The 12,801-nt window shown below is 43.0% G+C and overlaps 1 protein-coding gene across 1 annotated transcript in view; it reads left to right on the top strand.

Moving 5' to 3' along the window:
* Positions 1-12,801, top strand: part of Kiaa1217 (KIAA1217 ortholog) — a 285,533-nt gene that overhangs the window by 144,632 nt on the left and 128,100 nt on the right. Inside the window, exon 3 of the mRNA XM_042686130.1 lies at positions 11,442-11,640. Within this exon, the coding sequence (XP_042542064.1) occupies positions 11,442-11,640 (199 nt within the window). The remainder of the gene's footprint in view (positions 1-11,441; positions 11,641-12,801) is intronic.

Here is a 12,801-nt window from a genome sequence, read left to right as displayed (position 1 = left end):
AACATCAAAATATGCCCCTGGCCCTTCTGATTATTTCATTAAACTAAGAATTGAGGTTGAGAAAGATTTCATGTATGGTAGCACCACCAGTACGTGGCATCATTGGACTGTGTGTACAACACAATCTGACAGTAACAGTGAATTTCTCATTCTTAGACTTGTCTTCTATCTCTGTCTCCAATTCCTGTGATTCTTGAAAATAACAGAATTTGAAAAAGAATTTGGAGCTCAGACATCTAGTTGGAACTTCCATAAGTAAGACGGGATGTTTGTTGTTGTTGTTGTTGTTTGTTTCATCTGAAAATCATTGCCGGGAGGTTGGACAGGTGGTGGTAGTAGTGGTTCGGCTGTGTGTGCATGAGAACATGTGCATGTGTTTGTAGTGTGAAAGCAACAGCAAAGTCTTCTGAGGATGTATGGCTACAAGCGCTGACTGAGTATCTGAGGATACTCAACAGTGGCCCTCCTGTGTCTCTCCACTGCAGAGTGGTGGGGACATTGGAAGAGCTCCCAGGACCCTGGCTGTGCCCTTGTTGAGGTTGGGTCTTTGCTTCTGGGAAAAGCCTGGTTGCCTTCTCAACAATGCAGCTTTGGGGATTCCACCCCTGGCCCATTGCCCACATCCTCTGAGAATTAGTGCGGCCAAGGCCACAGGGATGGGTTTAATAACAGCGTTTGTTAGGAGGCCTTCAGAGGAACATGTTTAGCACTATGGGTTATGCTGATTGTATTTTCCTTGAACTTTCAAAGCCTGCAAGCAGCTCCTTTTCCTTTCATCACTGTAATAACAGCCATCCCCACACAGACACCTTTTATCCTCAATCCTTTTAAAACACATTCCTCTCTCTGAATTCCTTAGGCACCTGCTGCCTGGCTCAGCCTGGCAGCACTGGGGGAAGCAAAGCCTATTAAACCCTTTGCTTGTTCGACTGTATAGCTTTCTTGTTTCCGGAAGGAGGGAATTAATTGATTGTTTGATTCAAGGCAACATGCAATAAAGAGACTGGGGTGGATCTACAAAAAAAGAAAACCTCAGAGGAGAAAGTAAATTTACCAACTTATGTACTCTAGTGGACTTGAACATTAACCTGAGCTTCAAGCTTCCTGATAGCTGTACATTTTCCCTGATGCTCAAGATATGGCAAAGTATTTGTCATTAACCCTTTAGGAGGCAAACTCATTTCCTTTGGTTTAAATTGGGACAGAAGCAGTTGCTTGCTCATGCGTGTCTAAAGGGACTCAGAGGAGACACAGGGTCAGCAGTACCTGGCATCATTCTTCATCTAGCCTTTGGTTTTGTAGCCATGCAGTGAAAGAGGAAGAATGGCGCAGTGCAGAAGAGTTGCATGAAGGAAGGGCTGCAAGTGGTGGGGGTCTGAGTGGGCAAGATCCAGATGTGGAATTTGCTGATGATCAAACTTTCTAACTTGGTGGTAGGATGCTAAATAGAGATGATGAGAGAGAGAGAACGTGTGCATGCTTGCACATGAGCAAGCTAGGCTTTCTTTAAATAATCATTAAATAATCTTTTTAACTCAGAATGGGGGGGGGGGTTGGAGTCAGAAAGCAGCCCTTTCTAAAAGTAATTTCAGAAGACTATGTCATAATCCAGGTAGGCCACAGGTGGTAGAGGTGGCAGGTGGCCATCTGAACTTGAAAGTTGGAAGAGCTGCCTTGAATTCTGACCTGAGAAGATGCTCATGCCTCATCTACAGGATCACCCACTGAAATACAACTAAGTAAACCAAACCTCTTGAAGAGCAAAGAGAATCATGTCAGCTACATACAAGGAAGAGATTGACTAGTAGAAGCTGTTTGAAAGATCATAAAAAATTTGGTAAAATTCCAAATTTACCTGAAGTCCACTTTACAGAAAGGCTTAAAAGTAAGTTATGGTCGGGACATCGGACACACAGATGTGGAAGTCTCTTTGAAAGTCTCTTTAAAAGATGAATTGTAAGGTGCGCGTCCACACTTGATGGCATGGCTTTGGATCTACTTTCCTAGTTGTGTCTTGTTTGGAGTTGGAAGTCATTGCAGTTCTGAGTTCCTGCCAAATTTTGCCTAGTGTGACAATGAGAATGTGTTTCTCTTCCTGTGTTCTCTTCTCTCTAGGCACTTATAGCCTCATTTCAGGGTATCTAACAAGAAACCCTATAACGTGGAATATGCTGTACAGAATAGACAGAGGAGATGGGGATGGGCAGGAATGCTTTCAGGTGACCATCAATAGAAGTCTTTTGGGATCCTAAATGTTCTGTGGAAGTCCATGGGGATTTTCACACAGGGAAGCTTGCATCATCCAATAAAATGGGATGAAGGGCTCAATGACTCCTGGGACTCATGGCAAATGGCATCCTGTGTACTCTTCTTGTAAGCAGATGCCTGAGCATCTTTGCTGTAGTTTCCTGGGCTTGAGAACCTCAACCACAAACATCCACCTTACCAGTTAGAGTTACTCTTTGTGAATGGAACCCATTTGAAGAATTCCATTAGCATTACCACCAATTGCAAACCCTCCATCTCTTCTTAGCCCCTCTCTTCCTGCCAGCTTCATACTCTCCCTGCTCTCCAGATGCACTCTCCAGACACCTCTGCCTTGAAAACCCAACAGAGAGTGTCTTCAGAACAGCAAAGTAGCATACAGACACAGTTTGCACACTCTCTGTGGGATGACCTCCAGACTCAAAGCCTTGGTAGTTTTCCCTGGGAGGCTAGGGGTAACCCTATGAGTTCCATCATTTTTTCATTCATTTCTAACCATTCCAAGGACAAGATAAATCAATAGTGCCTTGAAAGAGGAATCTGACACACAAATATATTCTCTGGAGAGAGGGTAGTGTGGTATTTTCTTCAAACATGGGGACCATCACTTGCATGCAGTCATTTAGGAAAGGATGTTGCATGGTGAGGGTGGGTAGGGTGGATGTGCTTGGATGGCTCTCTGCAGGATGGTGGTGGGAGTGGGGGTGGGGGTCACTGCAGATGGCTGTGACTGGTTCTAGACAGGCCATCAGTGGGCAGCTGGACCAAGGAGCTGGCTCCATGGCTTTTGGATCTTTGGGATCTCCTGGTAAAATAATATACACAGGGAAGGAAAATGGGAAACAGAAGACTCAGTTGTACTTCACTGGCCTGCTGAGTCATCCGGTTGTTTTCACAGGTGAAAACCATGAATAATGGCTGGGGGCTCTTCTGGTAGTAGGGCGAGGAACGTGGTGAAATATTAGCCTTGAAGAAACAGAGAAGAGACAGAGTTGATCAAGGATAATTCATGAAAATAAATTTTCCAGAATGTGCTTTTCCTCTGTCCAAGTTGGGGAAGGGCAATAAGACATTTTCAGAAATCAGCCTGAGATAGGAGACACTCAGGTATGCAGTTGGAATTTGGCATTAAAATGAGAGTTGAAGCCAGGCACATGGATCACACCTGAAATTCTAGCTACTCAGGAGACTGAGGTCTGAGGATCACAGTTTGAAGCCAGACTGGGTAGGAAAGTCCATGAGACTTTTATCTCCAATTAACCACATTAAGAAAAAAAAAAAAAAAACAGGAAGTGTAGTGTGGCTCAAGTGGTAGACCTCTAGACTTGAGCAAAAGAGCTCAAGGACAATGTACAGCCCCCAAGTTGAAACCCCAGAACCAGTACAGGGGGGTGGGGAGAGGGAGGGAGAAAGAAAGAGAAAGAGATATGAAACTTACATATCCATCTCAGTGTTAGGCTCAGAACTTCCTGGTAGCAGAACACCTATGGCTCACGCCTGTAATCCTAGCTACTCAGGAATTTGAGATCTGAGGATCATGGTTCAAAGCCAGTCCGGGCTGGAAAGTCTATGAGACTCTTATCACCAATTAACCATCAAAAAAACCAGAATTTTCAATTAGTAAAAACATTACATAACTTTGTCAAAGTTCAATTATAAGCTAAAAACTTACATACCTTTATGTGGTGCTGTAGCACTAGCCTTGAGCTGTAAAGCTCAGGGATAGCACCCAAACCCAGAGTTCAAGCCCCATGGAAAAAAAAAAGAACTTCCTGTTTACTGGTAAGCCTGGCATTTGTCCACAGACAACCAACATGAAGCTCCCAGAAATACATGCCACTCTTAGTTTTGTGTGAGCTTCTTCCTTACATTCGATTAATAGCTGTACTCTTGAATACTGCTCAAGTTTTACAATAAATACAAAAACAGATCCTTCTCCAACCATCACTTCTGAGTGCCATGCTCATTTGAAAGTTACGAGATTTAAAAAAAAAAATTCTACAGATCTTTCTTCTATTTGTGGGACACCTCCCAAGGTCACATGTTGAGGATAACTGAAGATGCCCTCAGTCTCTCTCCACATCAGCTATCATTATACCAATGGTGCTGGGGATCTGAATGGCCCAGGCTTGGTCTTTCTGGCCATTAGCCACCAAAGCTATGGGAAGTAGCAAGAAACCACAGAGAGGCCTGGACCTCCAGGCACTGGGCCTGGAGGGAGAAGACCAGGGCTGATACTGCCACCAGAGTGTGGGTATATGTAACGAAGAGGAAATCAAATGCAAGCCAGGGCTGCCTTCCTGAGCTCCTTACCATTTTTCCCATCCCCAGTCCCCAAATCCAAGACTCAGAAGGACTTTGAAAAATGAGATCTAGATGGAGGAAGGTAGCTACACTATGCATTGTGGAAAGAACTCTCTAAGACAGTTTAGAAGCTCATATCTTCGGAAGTTGTGTTAATTTTTCTGGAGGAGAGAATATTGTGGAATATTCAGGAATAGACAAGAAAAGCTGAAGTCCACAGATGACTCATGTATTTGCCTAACCTTCTATAGGTCACAACTAGAAAGTTTTTTCAACTGCAGTCAGAATTTTGACTAGAGTTCAAAGTTTGACAAATGCAGGAAATGGAGTTCACAAGTCTTTGAGCTTTGTAGTAATTTAATCATATTAATTAAGGAAGACTAGAATGAGTCATTTGAATACAGTTTCACCTGGGGAATGTCATTGTATTTTAGAATTCTGTGGTACAAATTGGGTGTCTGTTAGGTTGAAGGAAACTTCATCAAGGTAATGTTGATTTTTATTTCCAAAGTGAAAGTTTTAGCTAAGGGGACAGCTACTGTTACCTTCAATTAGCATATTGCTTAAAGCTTCAGTGTGGATTGGGCACCAGTGGCTCACATCTGTAATCCTAGCTACTCCAGAGGCTGAGATCTGAGGATTGTGGTTTTCATCAGGGATCAAAAGGCTGTGAGACTCGTATCTCCAGTTGACCAGCAAAAAGCCAAAGTGCCGGTGTGGCCCAAATAGTAGTTATCTGACAGTTATCCAGGCATCAAGTGTCAGCTCTGAAATTCTGCACACTTGATCCTTCATGTGTTACAATCTCCATACATGTGATTTTACCTCTATTTCTTCAATGACAACCACTGTTAAAAAGTTAGTTGGAGTTAAGTAAGATTGTCATGTATCTACTACTAGCACCATGCACTAGATACCTAATATGTCAGTTCTTCTAAGAGTCTAGTCTTTGTAGATAAAGATGGCTTAGGGAAGTTGTTACACATCATTAGCATGACATCTGTTACATTAGTATTTCTTGGTGACAGGGAATGATCTCTGAAGGAGATAAAACTAGAAAGGATGAGGAGGCTTAGGTAACTTGGTTGGACAGACTACCTCATTGCTGTTCAAAATTGTAGGCCTGGGCTAGTTTATGATCTAAAGAAATGTCTAGAAAGTTGTGATGGAAACACTGGAAAGTGGGTGTCGTCGTGGGTCTCCATGGGGAGCATGGGAAATCTGGTCTTAGGGACCCTTGAGTCTTGTTCAAGTGGCCCAGAGAGCCTTTCCTTCATCCTGTGCTTCCTCCCAGATTGCTATATAGCAGCTGAGAGCTGGGCTTTCAAATACCATGCTGTAATCCAGGAAAGATTTTCATCTGAAGCAAAAGGAACCAAATTTGAAGTTATAGATATGTCCTGTTGGCTTTTTATGGGTATTAAAACATCTTTTATTCCTCGGGGTAATAAGGATAGCATAGATAGCAAGGTTTTGTTTTGATCTTGGAGATTGGGCCTAGGGCATCATGCACACCAAGTGCTAAGTTCATGCTCTGCTGGTGGACTACACTCCAGCTGGAGAGACAGAGAGAGAGAGAGAGACAGAGAGACAGACAGAGACAGACAGAGACAGAGAGAGAGAGAGTTCAATATCTATCTATCTATCTATCTATCTATCTATCTATCTATCTATCTATCTATCTATCTATCTATGTGCTGGTCCTGGACTTGAGCCCAGGGACTGGGCTCTGTCTCCAAGTTTTCTGTTCAAGGCTAGCATTGTACTACTTGAATAACAGCTCCACTACTAGCTTTTTGGTGGTAAATTGGATTTCAGAGCCTCACAGACCTTCTTCCCTAGACTGGCTTCAAACCACAATCCTCAGATCTCAGCCTCTTGAGTAGCTAGTGTTGCAGTCATGAGCCACCAGTGCCAGGCCCTGTCTGTCTGTCTTATCTATCTATCTATTTATCTCTCTGGTACTGAACTCAGGGCTTGGCATTTACTACTCAGGCATCTCTAATCTGCTTTTGTACTAGTTATTTTTGAGATAGGGTCTAGTTTCCTGCCTAGGTGTAAGCCTAGCTTTGTTTTGCCTATTTTAGACTTCCCATCATAGCAGGCATGTACTACCTCATCTAGTTTGTTTCCTTTGAGATGAAGTCTCTTGAATGGCCTTTAACTGCAGTCCTTCTGATCTCAGCTACTCTTGTGGCTCAGGATGACAAGTACCCACCACCAGACCCCTGAGAAGGAGGTCTTGCAAACTTTCTTTCCAGATTAGCTTTGAATTCTGATCTATTTTCAGCTTCCCATGTAGGTAGCATTACAGACCTGAGCCACTACACCTGGACTGGTTTTTCATTTTGTTTTCAAATAAATTTTAGTCCTTAAAATAATGATAAAAATGCTCCAAAGAGTTAAATTTTGTCTATGGTCATTGTTCATTATTATAAATCTGTGAGCACCACAGTAGCCAGGGGAGGAGGACTGGTTAGAATTGGTGTTTGTCACTGATTATGTGCTTGCAAGACAGAGTCATTTCAAACTAATATAAGAACAAAATGGAATTGAATGGAGAACCAGTAGAAAGGGCCTCACAGTGGACTGGAAAGAGGCAATGGGAAACCCAAGAACTGTTTGTTCTCTCTGTCCCTGTGACTGTCCCATTGGGCTCTGTGCCTCTCATTCTCATCTTCAAGCTCCTCTACAGATTTGCTCCATCTGTTTCCTCTGTTCTGTTTTCTCTGTACTGTTTCCCTTTCCTTTTGTCTTTTAGACTCAGCTTAAAACGACTTCAATTTCTCTGGCCGGGGGCTGTCTTTCCAAGGGAGAGAATTTGATTGATTCGTCTAAGATCAGGTGCTTGGTCCAATCAGGACCTGCTTGAACCTGCTTGGTCCAATCAGGGGCTGATGAGCTGGGAGTGGGTGGAGCAAACAGTTCATGGGTCAGCTCAGGACAAACACAAGCATATCTCAGGAAAAGTGTCTCCCGCCCCCAACTTTTAATGCCCTCACTCCTCTAAGTCCCTTCTACAGTCAGAGGGATACAGCTCTTCTCTTCCAGTTCTTAAAGATATACTATACCTTAAATGCCTTATGAGTGCAAGAGGTATAGGTAGTACCTGTCATTCTTGTCACTTCCCCCAACCGTCTGTGTCTAGCCCTGTGCCAACTAAAGACTTCTTGTCCCAAGAGTTTTTTGTCTATTTTTTTCAATGTGTCAAATCACAGAGTATCTGATATTTGGGTCTACAATTTCCATCCTTTTTTCTTTCACCTAAATGCAGTCTCTGTAGTGAGCTGCCCTCTGAGGGGAGGGTACTGTGTGTGCGAGACAGCTGGTTTTCTGTGAGAAAGTGAATGACACAGCAAACAAGGAGAGTGTCCATTTGGAACTAAAATATCTTATGTCGAAGAAATAAGGGAACCACATTAGCCCTTAGATCTCTATTTTTATACTTACCTACCACCATGATGATCCTGCACAAGATACAGAGATTTGATTTTTCTTTTCTTCAAGGATTATTGCCTTTTGCAATAGAAAATGACAGCTCATCAAATGTAATGTGCCTACCATAGGCTGGAAATTCAACCCAACCGCACAGCAAAGGCAGCTAGATTGCTTCAAGCGATATTATTTTTTGGCCATCTTCCTAGACTAAGTACATCCATTCATCCCTCCCTTCCTTTCTTCCTCTTTTCCTTTCCTCCTCATCCTCCTCTACGTCTTATTCTTTGTCTTTCCCCTGTGTCTTTCTCCTCTCACTTCTCTCTTCTCTCTCCTCTCCTCTCTTTCTCTTATAAAGACCTCTCAACATGATAGTCTGCTGAGTGTACAAATTAGGAAGCTACTTCACTGAAGACCAAATGAATTTCTCCACCTCTTGGCAAGCTGAACAGTGATTCACAGATAATTTCCCTAGTTAAATCATACTCTTAAAGAGACAGATCTCCATACTAGAAAAGGACTTTATGGGGAAAAAAAATAAATCTGGAAAGGAACCACATGGGAAATTTGCACAGACGTGTTAAGCAAAAGGGACAACTCCTGTTAATGAACAGCCCTCTCTGGCTGTAATTTTTGGCTTAAAAATCAGATTAGCTTTTAATTGGCTGAGTTTTCTAAGAAACACTCAGGCATCTCCTCAAAGCCACATCCCTTAAAAGATGCAGGAGAAGAGCTGACTTTATTACCATGTTTCTTTATGGGCAGGTCCTGAGCAGTGTAGCATGGCGTGGGGAGGGGGGTCAGAGAATGCAACCATGGTAGAGCCAGGAGGTGTCCCCACGTACTGTAAATACAAAGGAGAAGAACCTGGCTCTCCCATTCCCTAAGGGGGTTCTCTAGAGTACCAGGGACGCCTAGGGCATCCCTCAGAGAGAGCTGCAGCAAAGCCTTAATCTCCATTAGTTACCTGCTTTCAGAGCCCTTTGTTCAGAAAATTCTTTATGATGCAGAGTGCACTTGTTCACATTTATAATCCCAGCAACTGAGGAGGCCGGTATCAGGAGGATCGCAGTTGGAGGCTAGTCCAGACAAAAAGTTAACAAGACTTCATCTCCTGGGGGAAAAAATGAGTGAAGGGGTGACATTGACCAAGATACCTTTTATGCAGAAACTGATAATGTTGGATTGAAACCCTTTATACACTTGAAGATAATGAATACATAAATAAATACATATACTGGTTTAAAAAAACCCATCTCAACTATAGGCTAAGCATGGACTGTGCCTATGATTCATAGAAGGCATAGAAAGGTGGAGTGCTTAGCTTCAGAATGCATTGGTAGCCTTAGAAAGCATTAAAGGGATAAAGAATAAAAGGCAGAACAAACATGGCTCCTGGACAGGACCGAAATCCTAGCTACTTAGGATGCTGAGATCTGAAAATCAAGGTTTGAAGCCAGCCCAGGCAGGAAAGTCTATGTGATCTTGTCTCCAAATAACCACTAGAAAACCAGAGGGGAGCTGTGGCTCAAAGTGATAGAGCACTAGCCTTTAGGGAAAAAGCTCAGGGACAGCACATAGGCCCAGAGTTGAAGCCCCACAACCAGCAACAACAACACACCTGACTCCTAGAGACTGTCCATATCCCACTACCACCCCAGCAGCACCTCTGGCATCTTACTAAGAAAAAATTCCTTTTCTCTGCTTGATTTATTTGTATCCGTTTGCCTCATCGGAGGTTCCCAGACTCATGAAACACAAGTCAGTGTGGGCCAGAGGAGATGGCGAGGTTGGGATCATGCATTCATTTAGTATAATCTTCTAGGTTTATAGTTCCCTTTTCTTTGCTCTTCTACTACAATCTCTAGTCTCTACATAATAGCCAGAATGATCCTGCTGGATGCTTATCTGTTAGCCTGTGTAAATGTTGCAAAAGTGTTCAGTTTCTGAAGGTCAAATTAGGGAATTCTTACCATGATTAGAAGGTGGCATTGATCTTCTCCCCACCGAACATCCAGTGCTCATAGCTTCACTCTGCCCCCAGGACTTTGCGTATGCATCTCCATCTTTCTGTCTCTTTATTCCTACCAAGTCATTCCCAACCTCCCTCCCCAAGGTGTTGGGTTTTTGTTTTGTTTTGTTTTGTTTTCTGACTATCCACCACCACCAATCTTAGGTCCACACTACCCCTTTACCTTTGGCTTGTCTTCAATATATATCTCCTAACTCGGTTATAAACACCATGAGGGCAGAAGTTGTGTCTGCTTTGAGTGTCATTCTGTCCCCAGTATGTAGCTGGTCGTTGCTCAGTAAGTGTTTGTTGAAAATAGATGTATATATCTTACAACTCGTGTTTTTATAATTTAGTTATTTGTTGTTCTTCACAAATTCCGCCAATTACTTTACAAAGCATTTGACATTGCCAGTGTGTTGTCGGACTTAATCTCCAACTGCTCATGTCACAATTCGTGTCCAAGGGAAATTCCTGGCTAATAGATTATGAGCAGTTTGCATACTGAGGTTCTAGTGAAATACCATCAAGAAGGAGGAGAGAAACTTGATTGGGGAATGTGTGGAAGTTATGTTCTCTATTTCAGATATATTTTTGTTGTTAGTAAATAAAAACCAAAGTTAGACATCATGTTACTTACAGAATTTCTGCCTCAAAATAAAAATATTCAAAAACAAAAAACTGGCACTGAGAGCTCATCCCCCAGTAATCCTAACTATTCAGGAGGTTGAGGCCTGAAGATTGCAGTTCAAACTCAACCCGGGCAGAAAAGTCCTTGAGACTCTTATCTATAATTAATCAGCAATAATTTGAACTGGAAGTATGGCTAAAGTTGTAGAGCCCTGGCCTTAAGGAGAAAAGCCAAACAAGAGTGTTAAGCCCCAAATTCAGGCTTTAGTAATACTGTGAAAAATTTATACACATATATATGTATATATAGATCTAATATATATGTGTCATATATACTCAACAGTGATAAAAAATACCTCTTTCACTTTGTTAGTTTCCTGAAATGGAAACAGTCTTAGTGTAAGACTGGCTGGTTGCATTCTCTTTGCTGTGGTGTGAGCGTACGTCCGTGTTGTGTGTGTGGCAGAGATGCACACAGGCCCATCCGTTGTGTGGAAACAACTGGGAGAATATGTTGACAAAGGGAACTGGACTTGTCCCCAGCTCTCTGAAGATCCAGTGATAAAAGAAAATAAAAATAAAAAGTAAAAAACTTCATGACATACTCAGACAGTTATCGGCCTCCGTTGCTTCCACCACAGCTCCTGAAATGCCCTCTGAGTCTGCAGCTCTCCCTATCCAGATCTTCCAATGGACTTTTCCCTCCTGGACATAGGGTTTTCAGATTGGCAGAGATGGCACTGAGCATATCTTCAGCATGATTAATAGCCATCTGTTTTCCCACGTTCTTCTGCAGACGAGAAGCCCCAAGCTGTCTCACAGCCCTCAGTCTACCACCTTCGGGGACCCGGTTGAGCATTTATCAGAAACATCTGGTGACTCTCTAGAAGCCATGTCTGAAGGAGATGCACCAAGCCCTTTTTCCCGAGGCAGTCGGACTCGAGCAAGCCTTCCCGTGGTGAGGTCAACCAACCAGACAAAAGAAAGATCTCTGGGTAAGCTTCACGAATCAGTTTCCGATATGGCTTTCTAACTTCATGTGTGTATTTTATGCTTCTCATATCCTCCTAATGATTGATACTGATTTGATTTAATCTCTAATCTTAGGGAACTTCATTGGTTTACTATTGTGTTAGTGACAGCTTTCTGTCACTATGATAAAATACTGGCAATTATCAACATGTGTAGAAGAAAGGCTTTTTTTGTGGCTCATGATTTAAGAGATTTCATCCCCTGCTTGGTTGGCTTTATTGTTTTTGGACCTGTGGACAGGTAGCAATCATGGTGGAGTATAGAGCCTTAATATCCTTGAAGCAAAGAGGGAACAGATTGGCCAGGTCCCACAGACCCCTCCAGGACACTGCTCCAATGACCTAACGGCCTCCCAGGCCCTCCATCTCCTAAACGTTTCACACTCCCAGTCCTGCCATAGTCTGGTCACCATTCCTTTAGCATATGGAATTTGGAAGACATTTAGGATCTGAACCATGACAGATATCAGCCTTAAAGAATTTACTGAAGAATCAGCTAGAGTCCAAGATATCCTTGTGGTTGGGCTGAATCAGAACTGGCTGGGGTTAATAACCTAGAAGCTGAGTAATTACTAGCTGAGGTCACCAACCCTTCGAAGGTGGTAGAAATTGCGTGAGTTCTACTTGCTTGAAGGACAGACATCAGAATGAACCTGGCCTCACCTCCCAGCCCCAGAAGCTGGGATGGTTAGATACATGCCCTAAGAGATGGATTTTTCAGCCTCATTCTACTTTCTCAAGTTTGGTGGGAGGGAGGGGGGAGAGGCTTCGGGAGGGAGAGGGACCATGTGAAGACTATAAACACAGGAACGTTGTTTTCTCCCACAAAGAGGAAAGGATGGAGAGTATTACACAGCTTTGCCTTTCAACAAGCTTTGCTCCAGAGTAGAAAGATTCTCTTCCTGCCTTGATCATGTGCCATTACTGTTTTTCTATTAGTAGTTTCTCCTTTCTTGCTTATTTTCCTTTTCTTCCCCCCTCCCTGCCTCCTTTGTCTTCCTTCCCTCCCTCTTTCCCCAGAAACAAAACCTACAGGTAATAGATTTGAACTTCTCTCTGCTGGTGTCTCATAGGCCCGCTACCATTTTTGAGGCTCCCATTTGGCACTTCAGTTTGTAGACAGCT

Source organism: Dipodomys spectabilis, unplaced genomic scaffold (assembly GCF_019054845.1).
Source record: "Dipodomys spectabilis isolate Male_0828 unplaced genomic scaffold, ASM1905484v1 ptg000096l, whole genome shotgun sequence".
In the NCBI taxonomy this organism is placed as follows: Eukaryota; Metazoa; Chordata; class Mammalia; order Rodentia; family Heteromyidae; genus Dipodomys; species Dipodomys spectabilis.
Note: the sequence above shows the minus strand (reverse complement) of the source record. Positions and strands in the feature narration are given on the sequence as shown.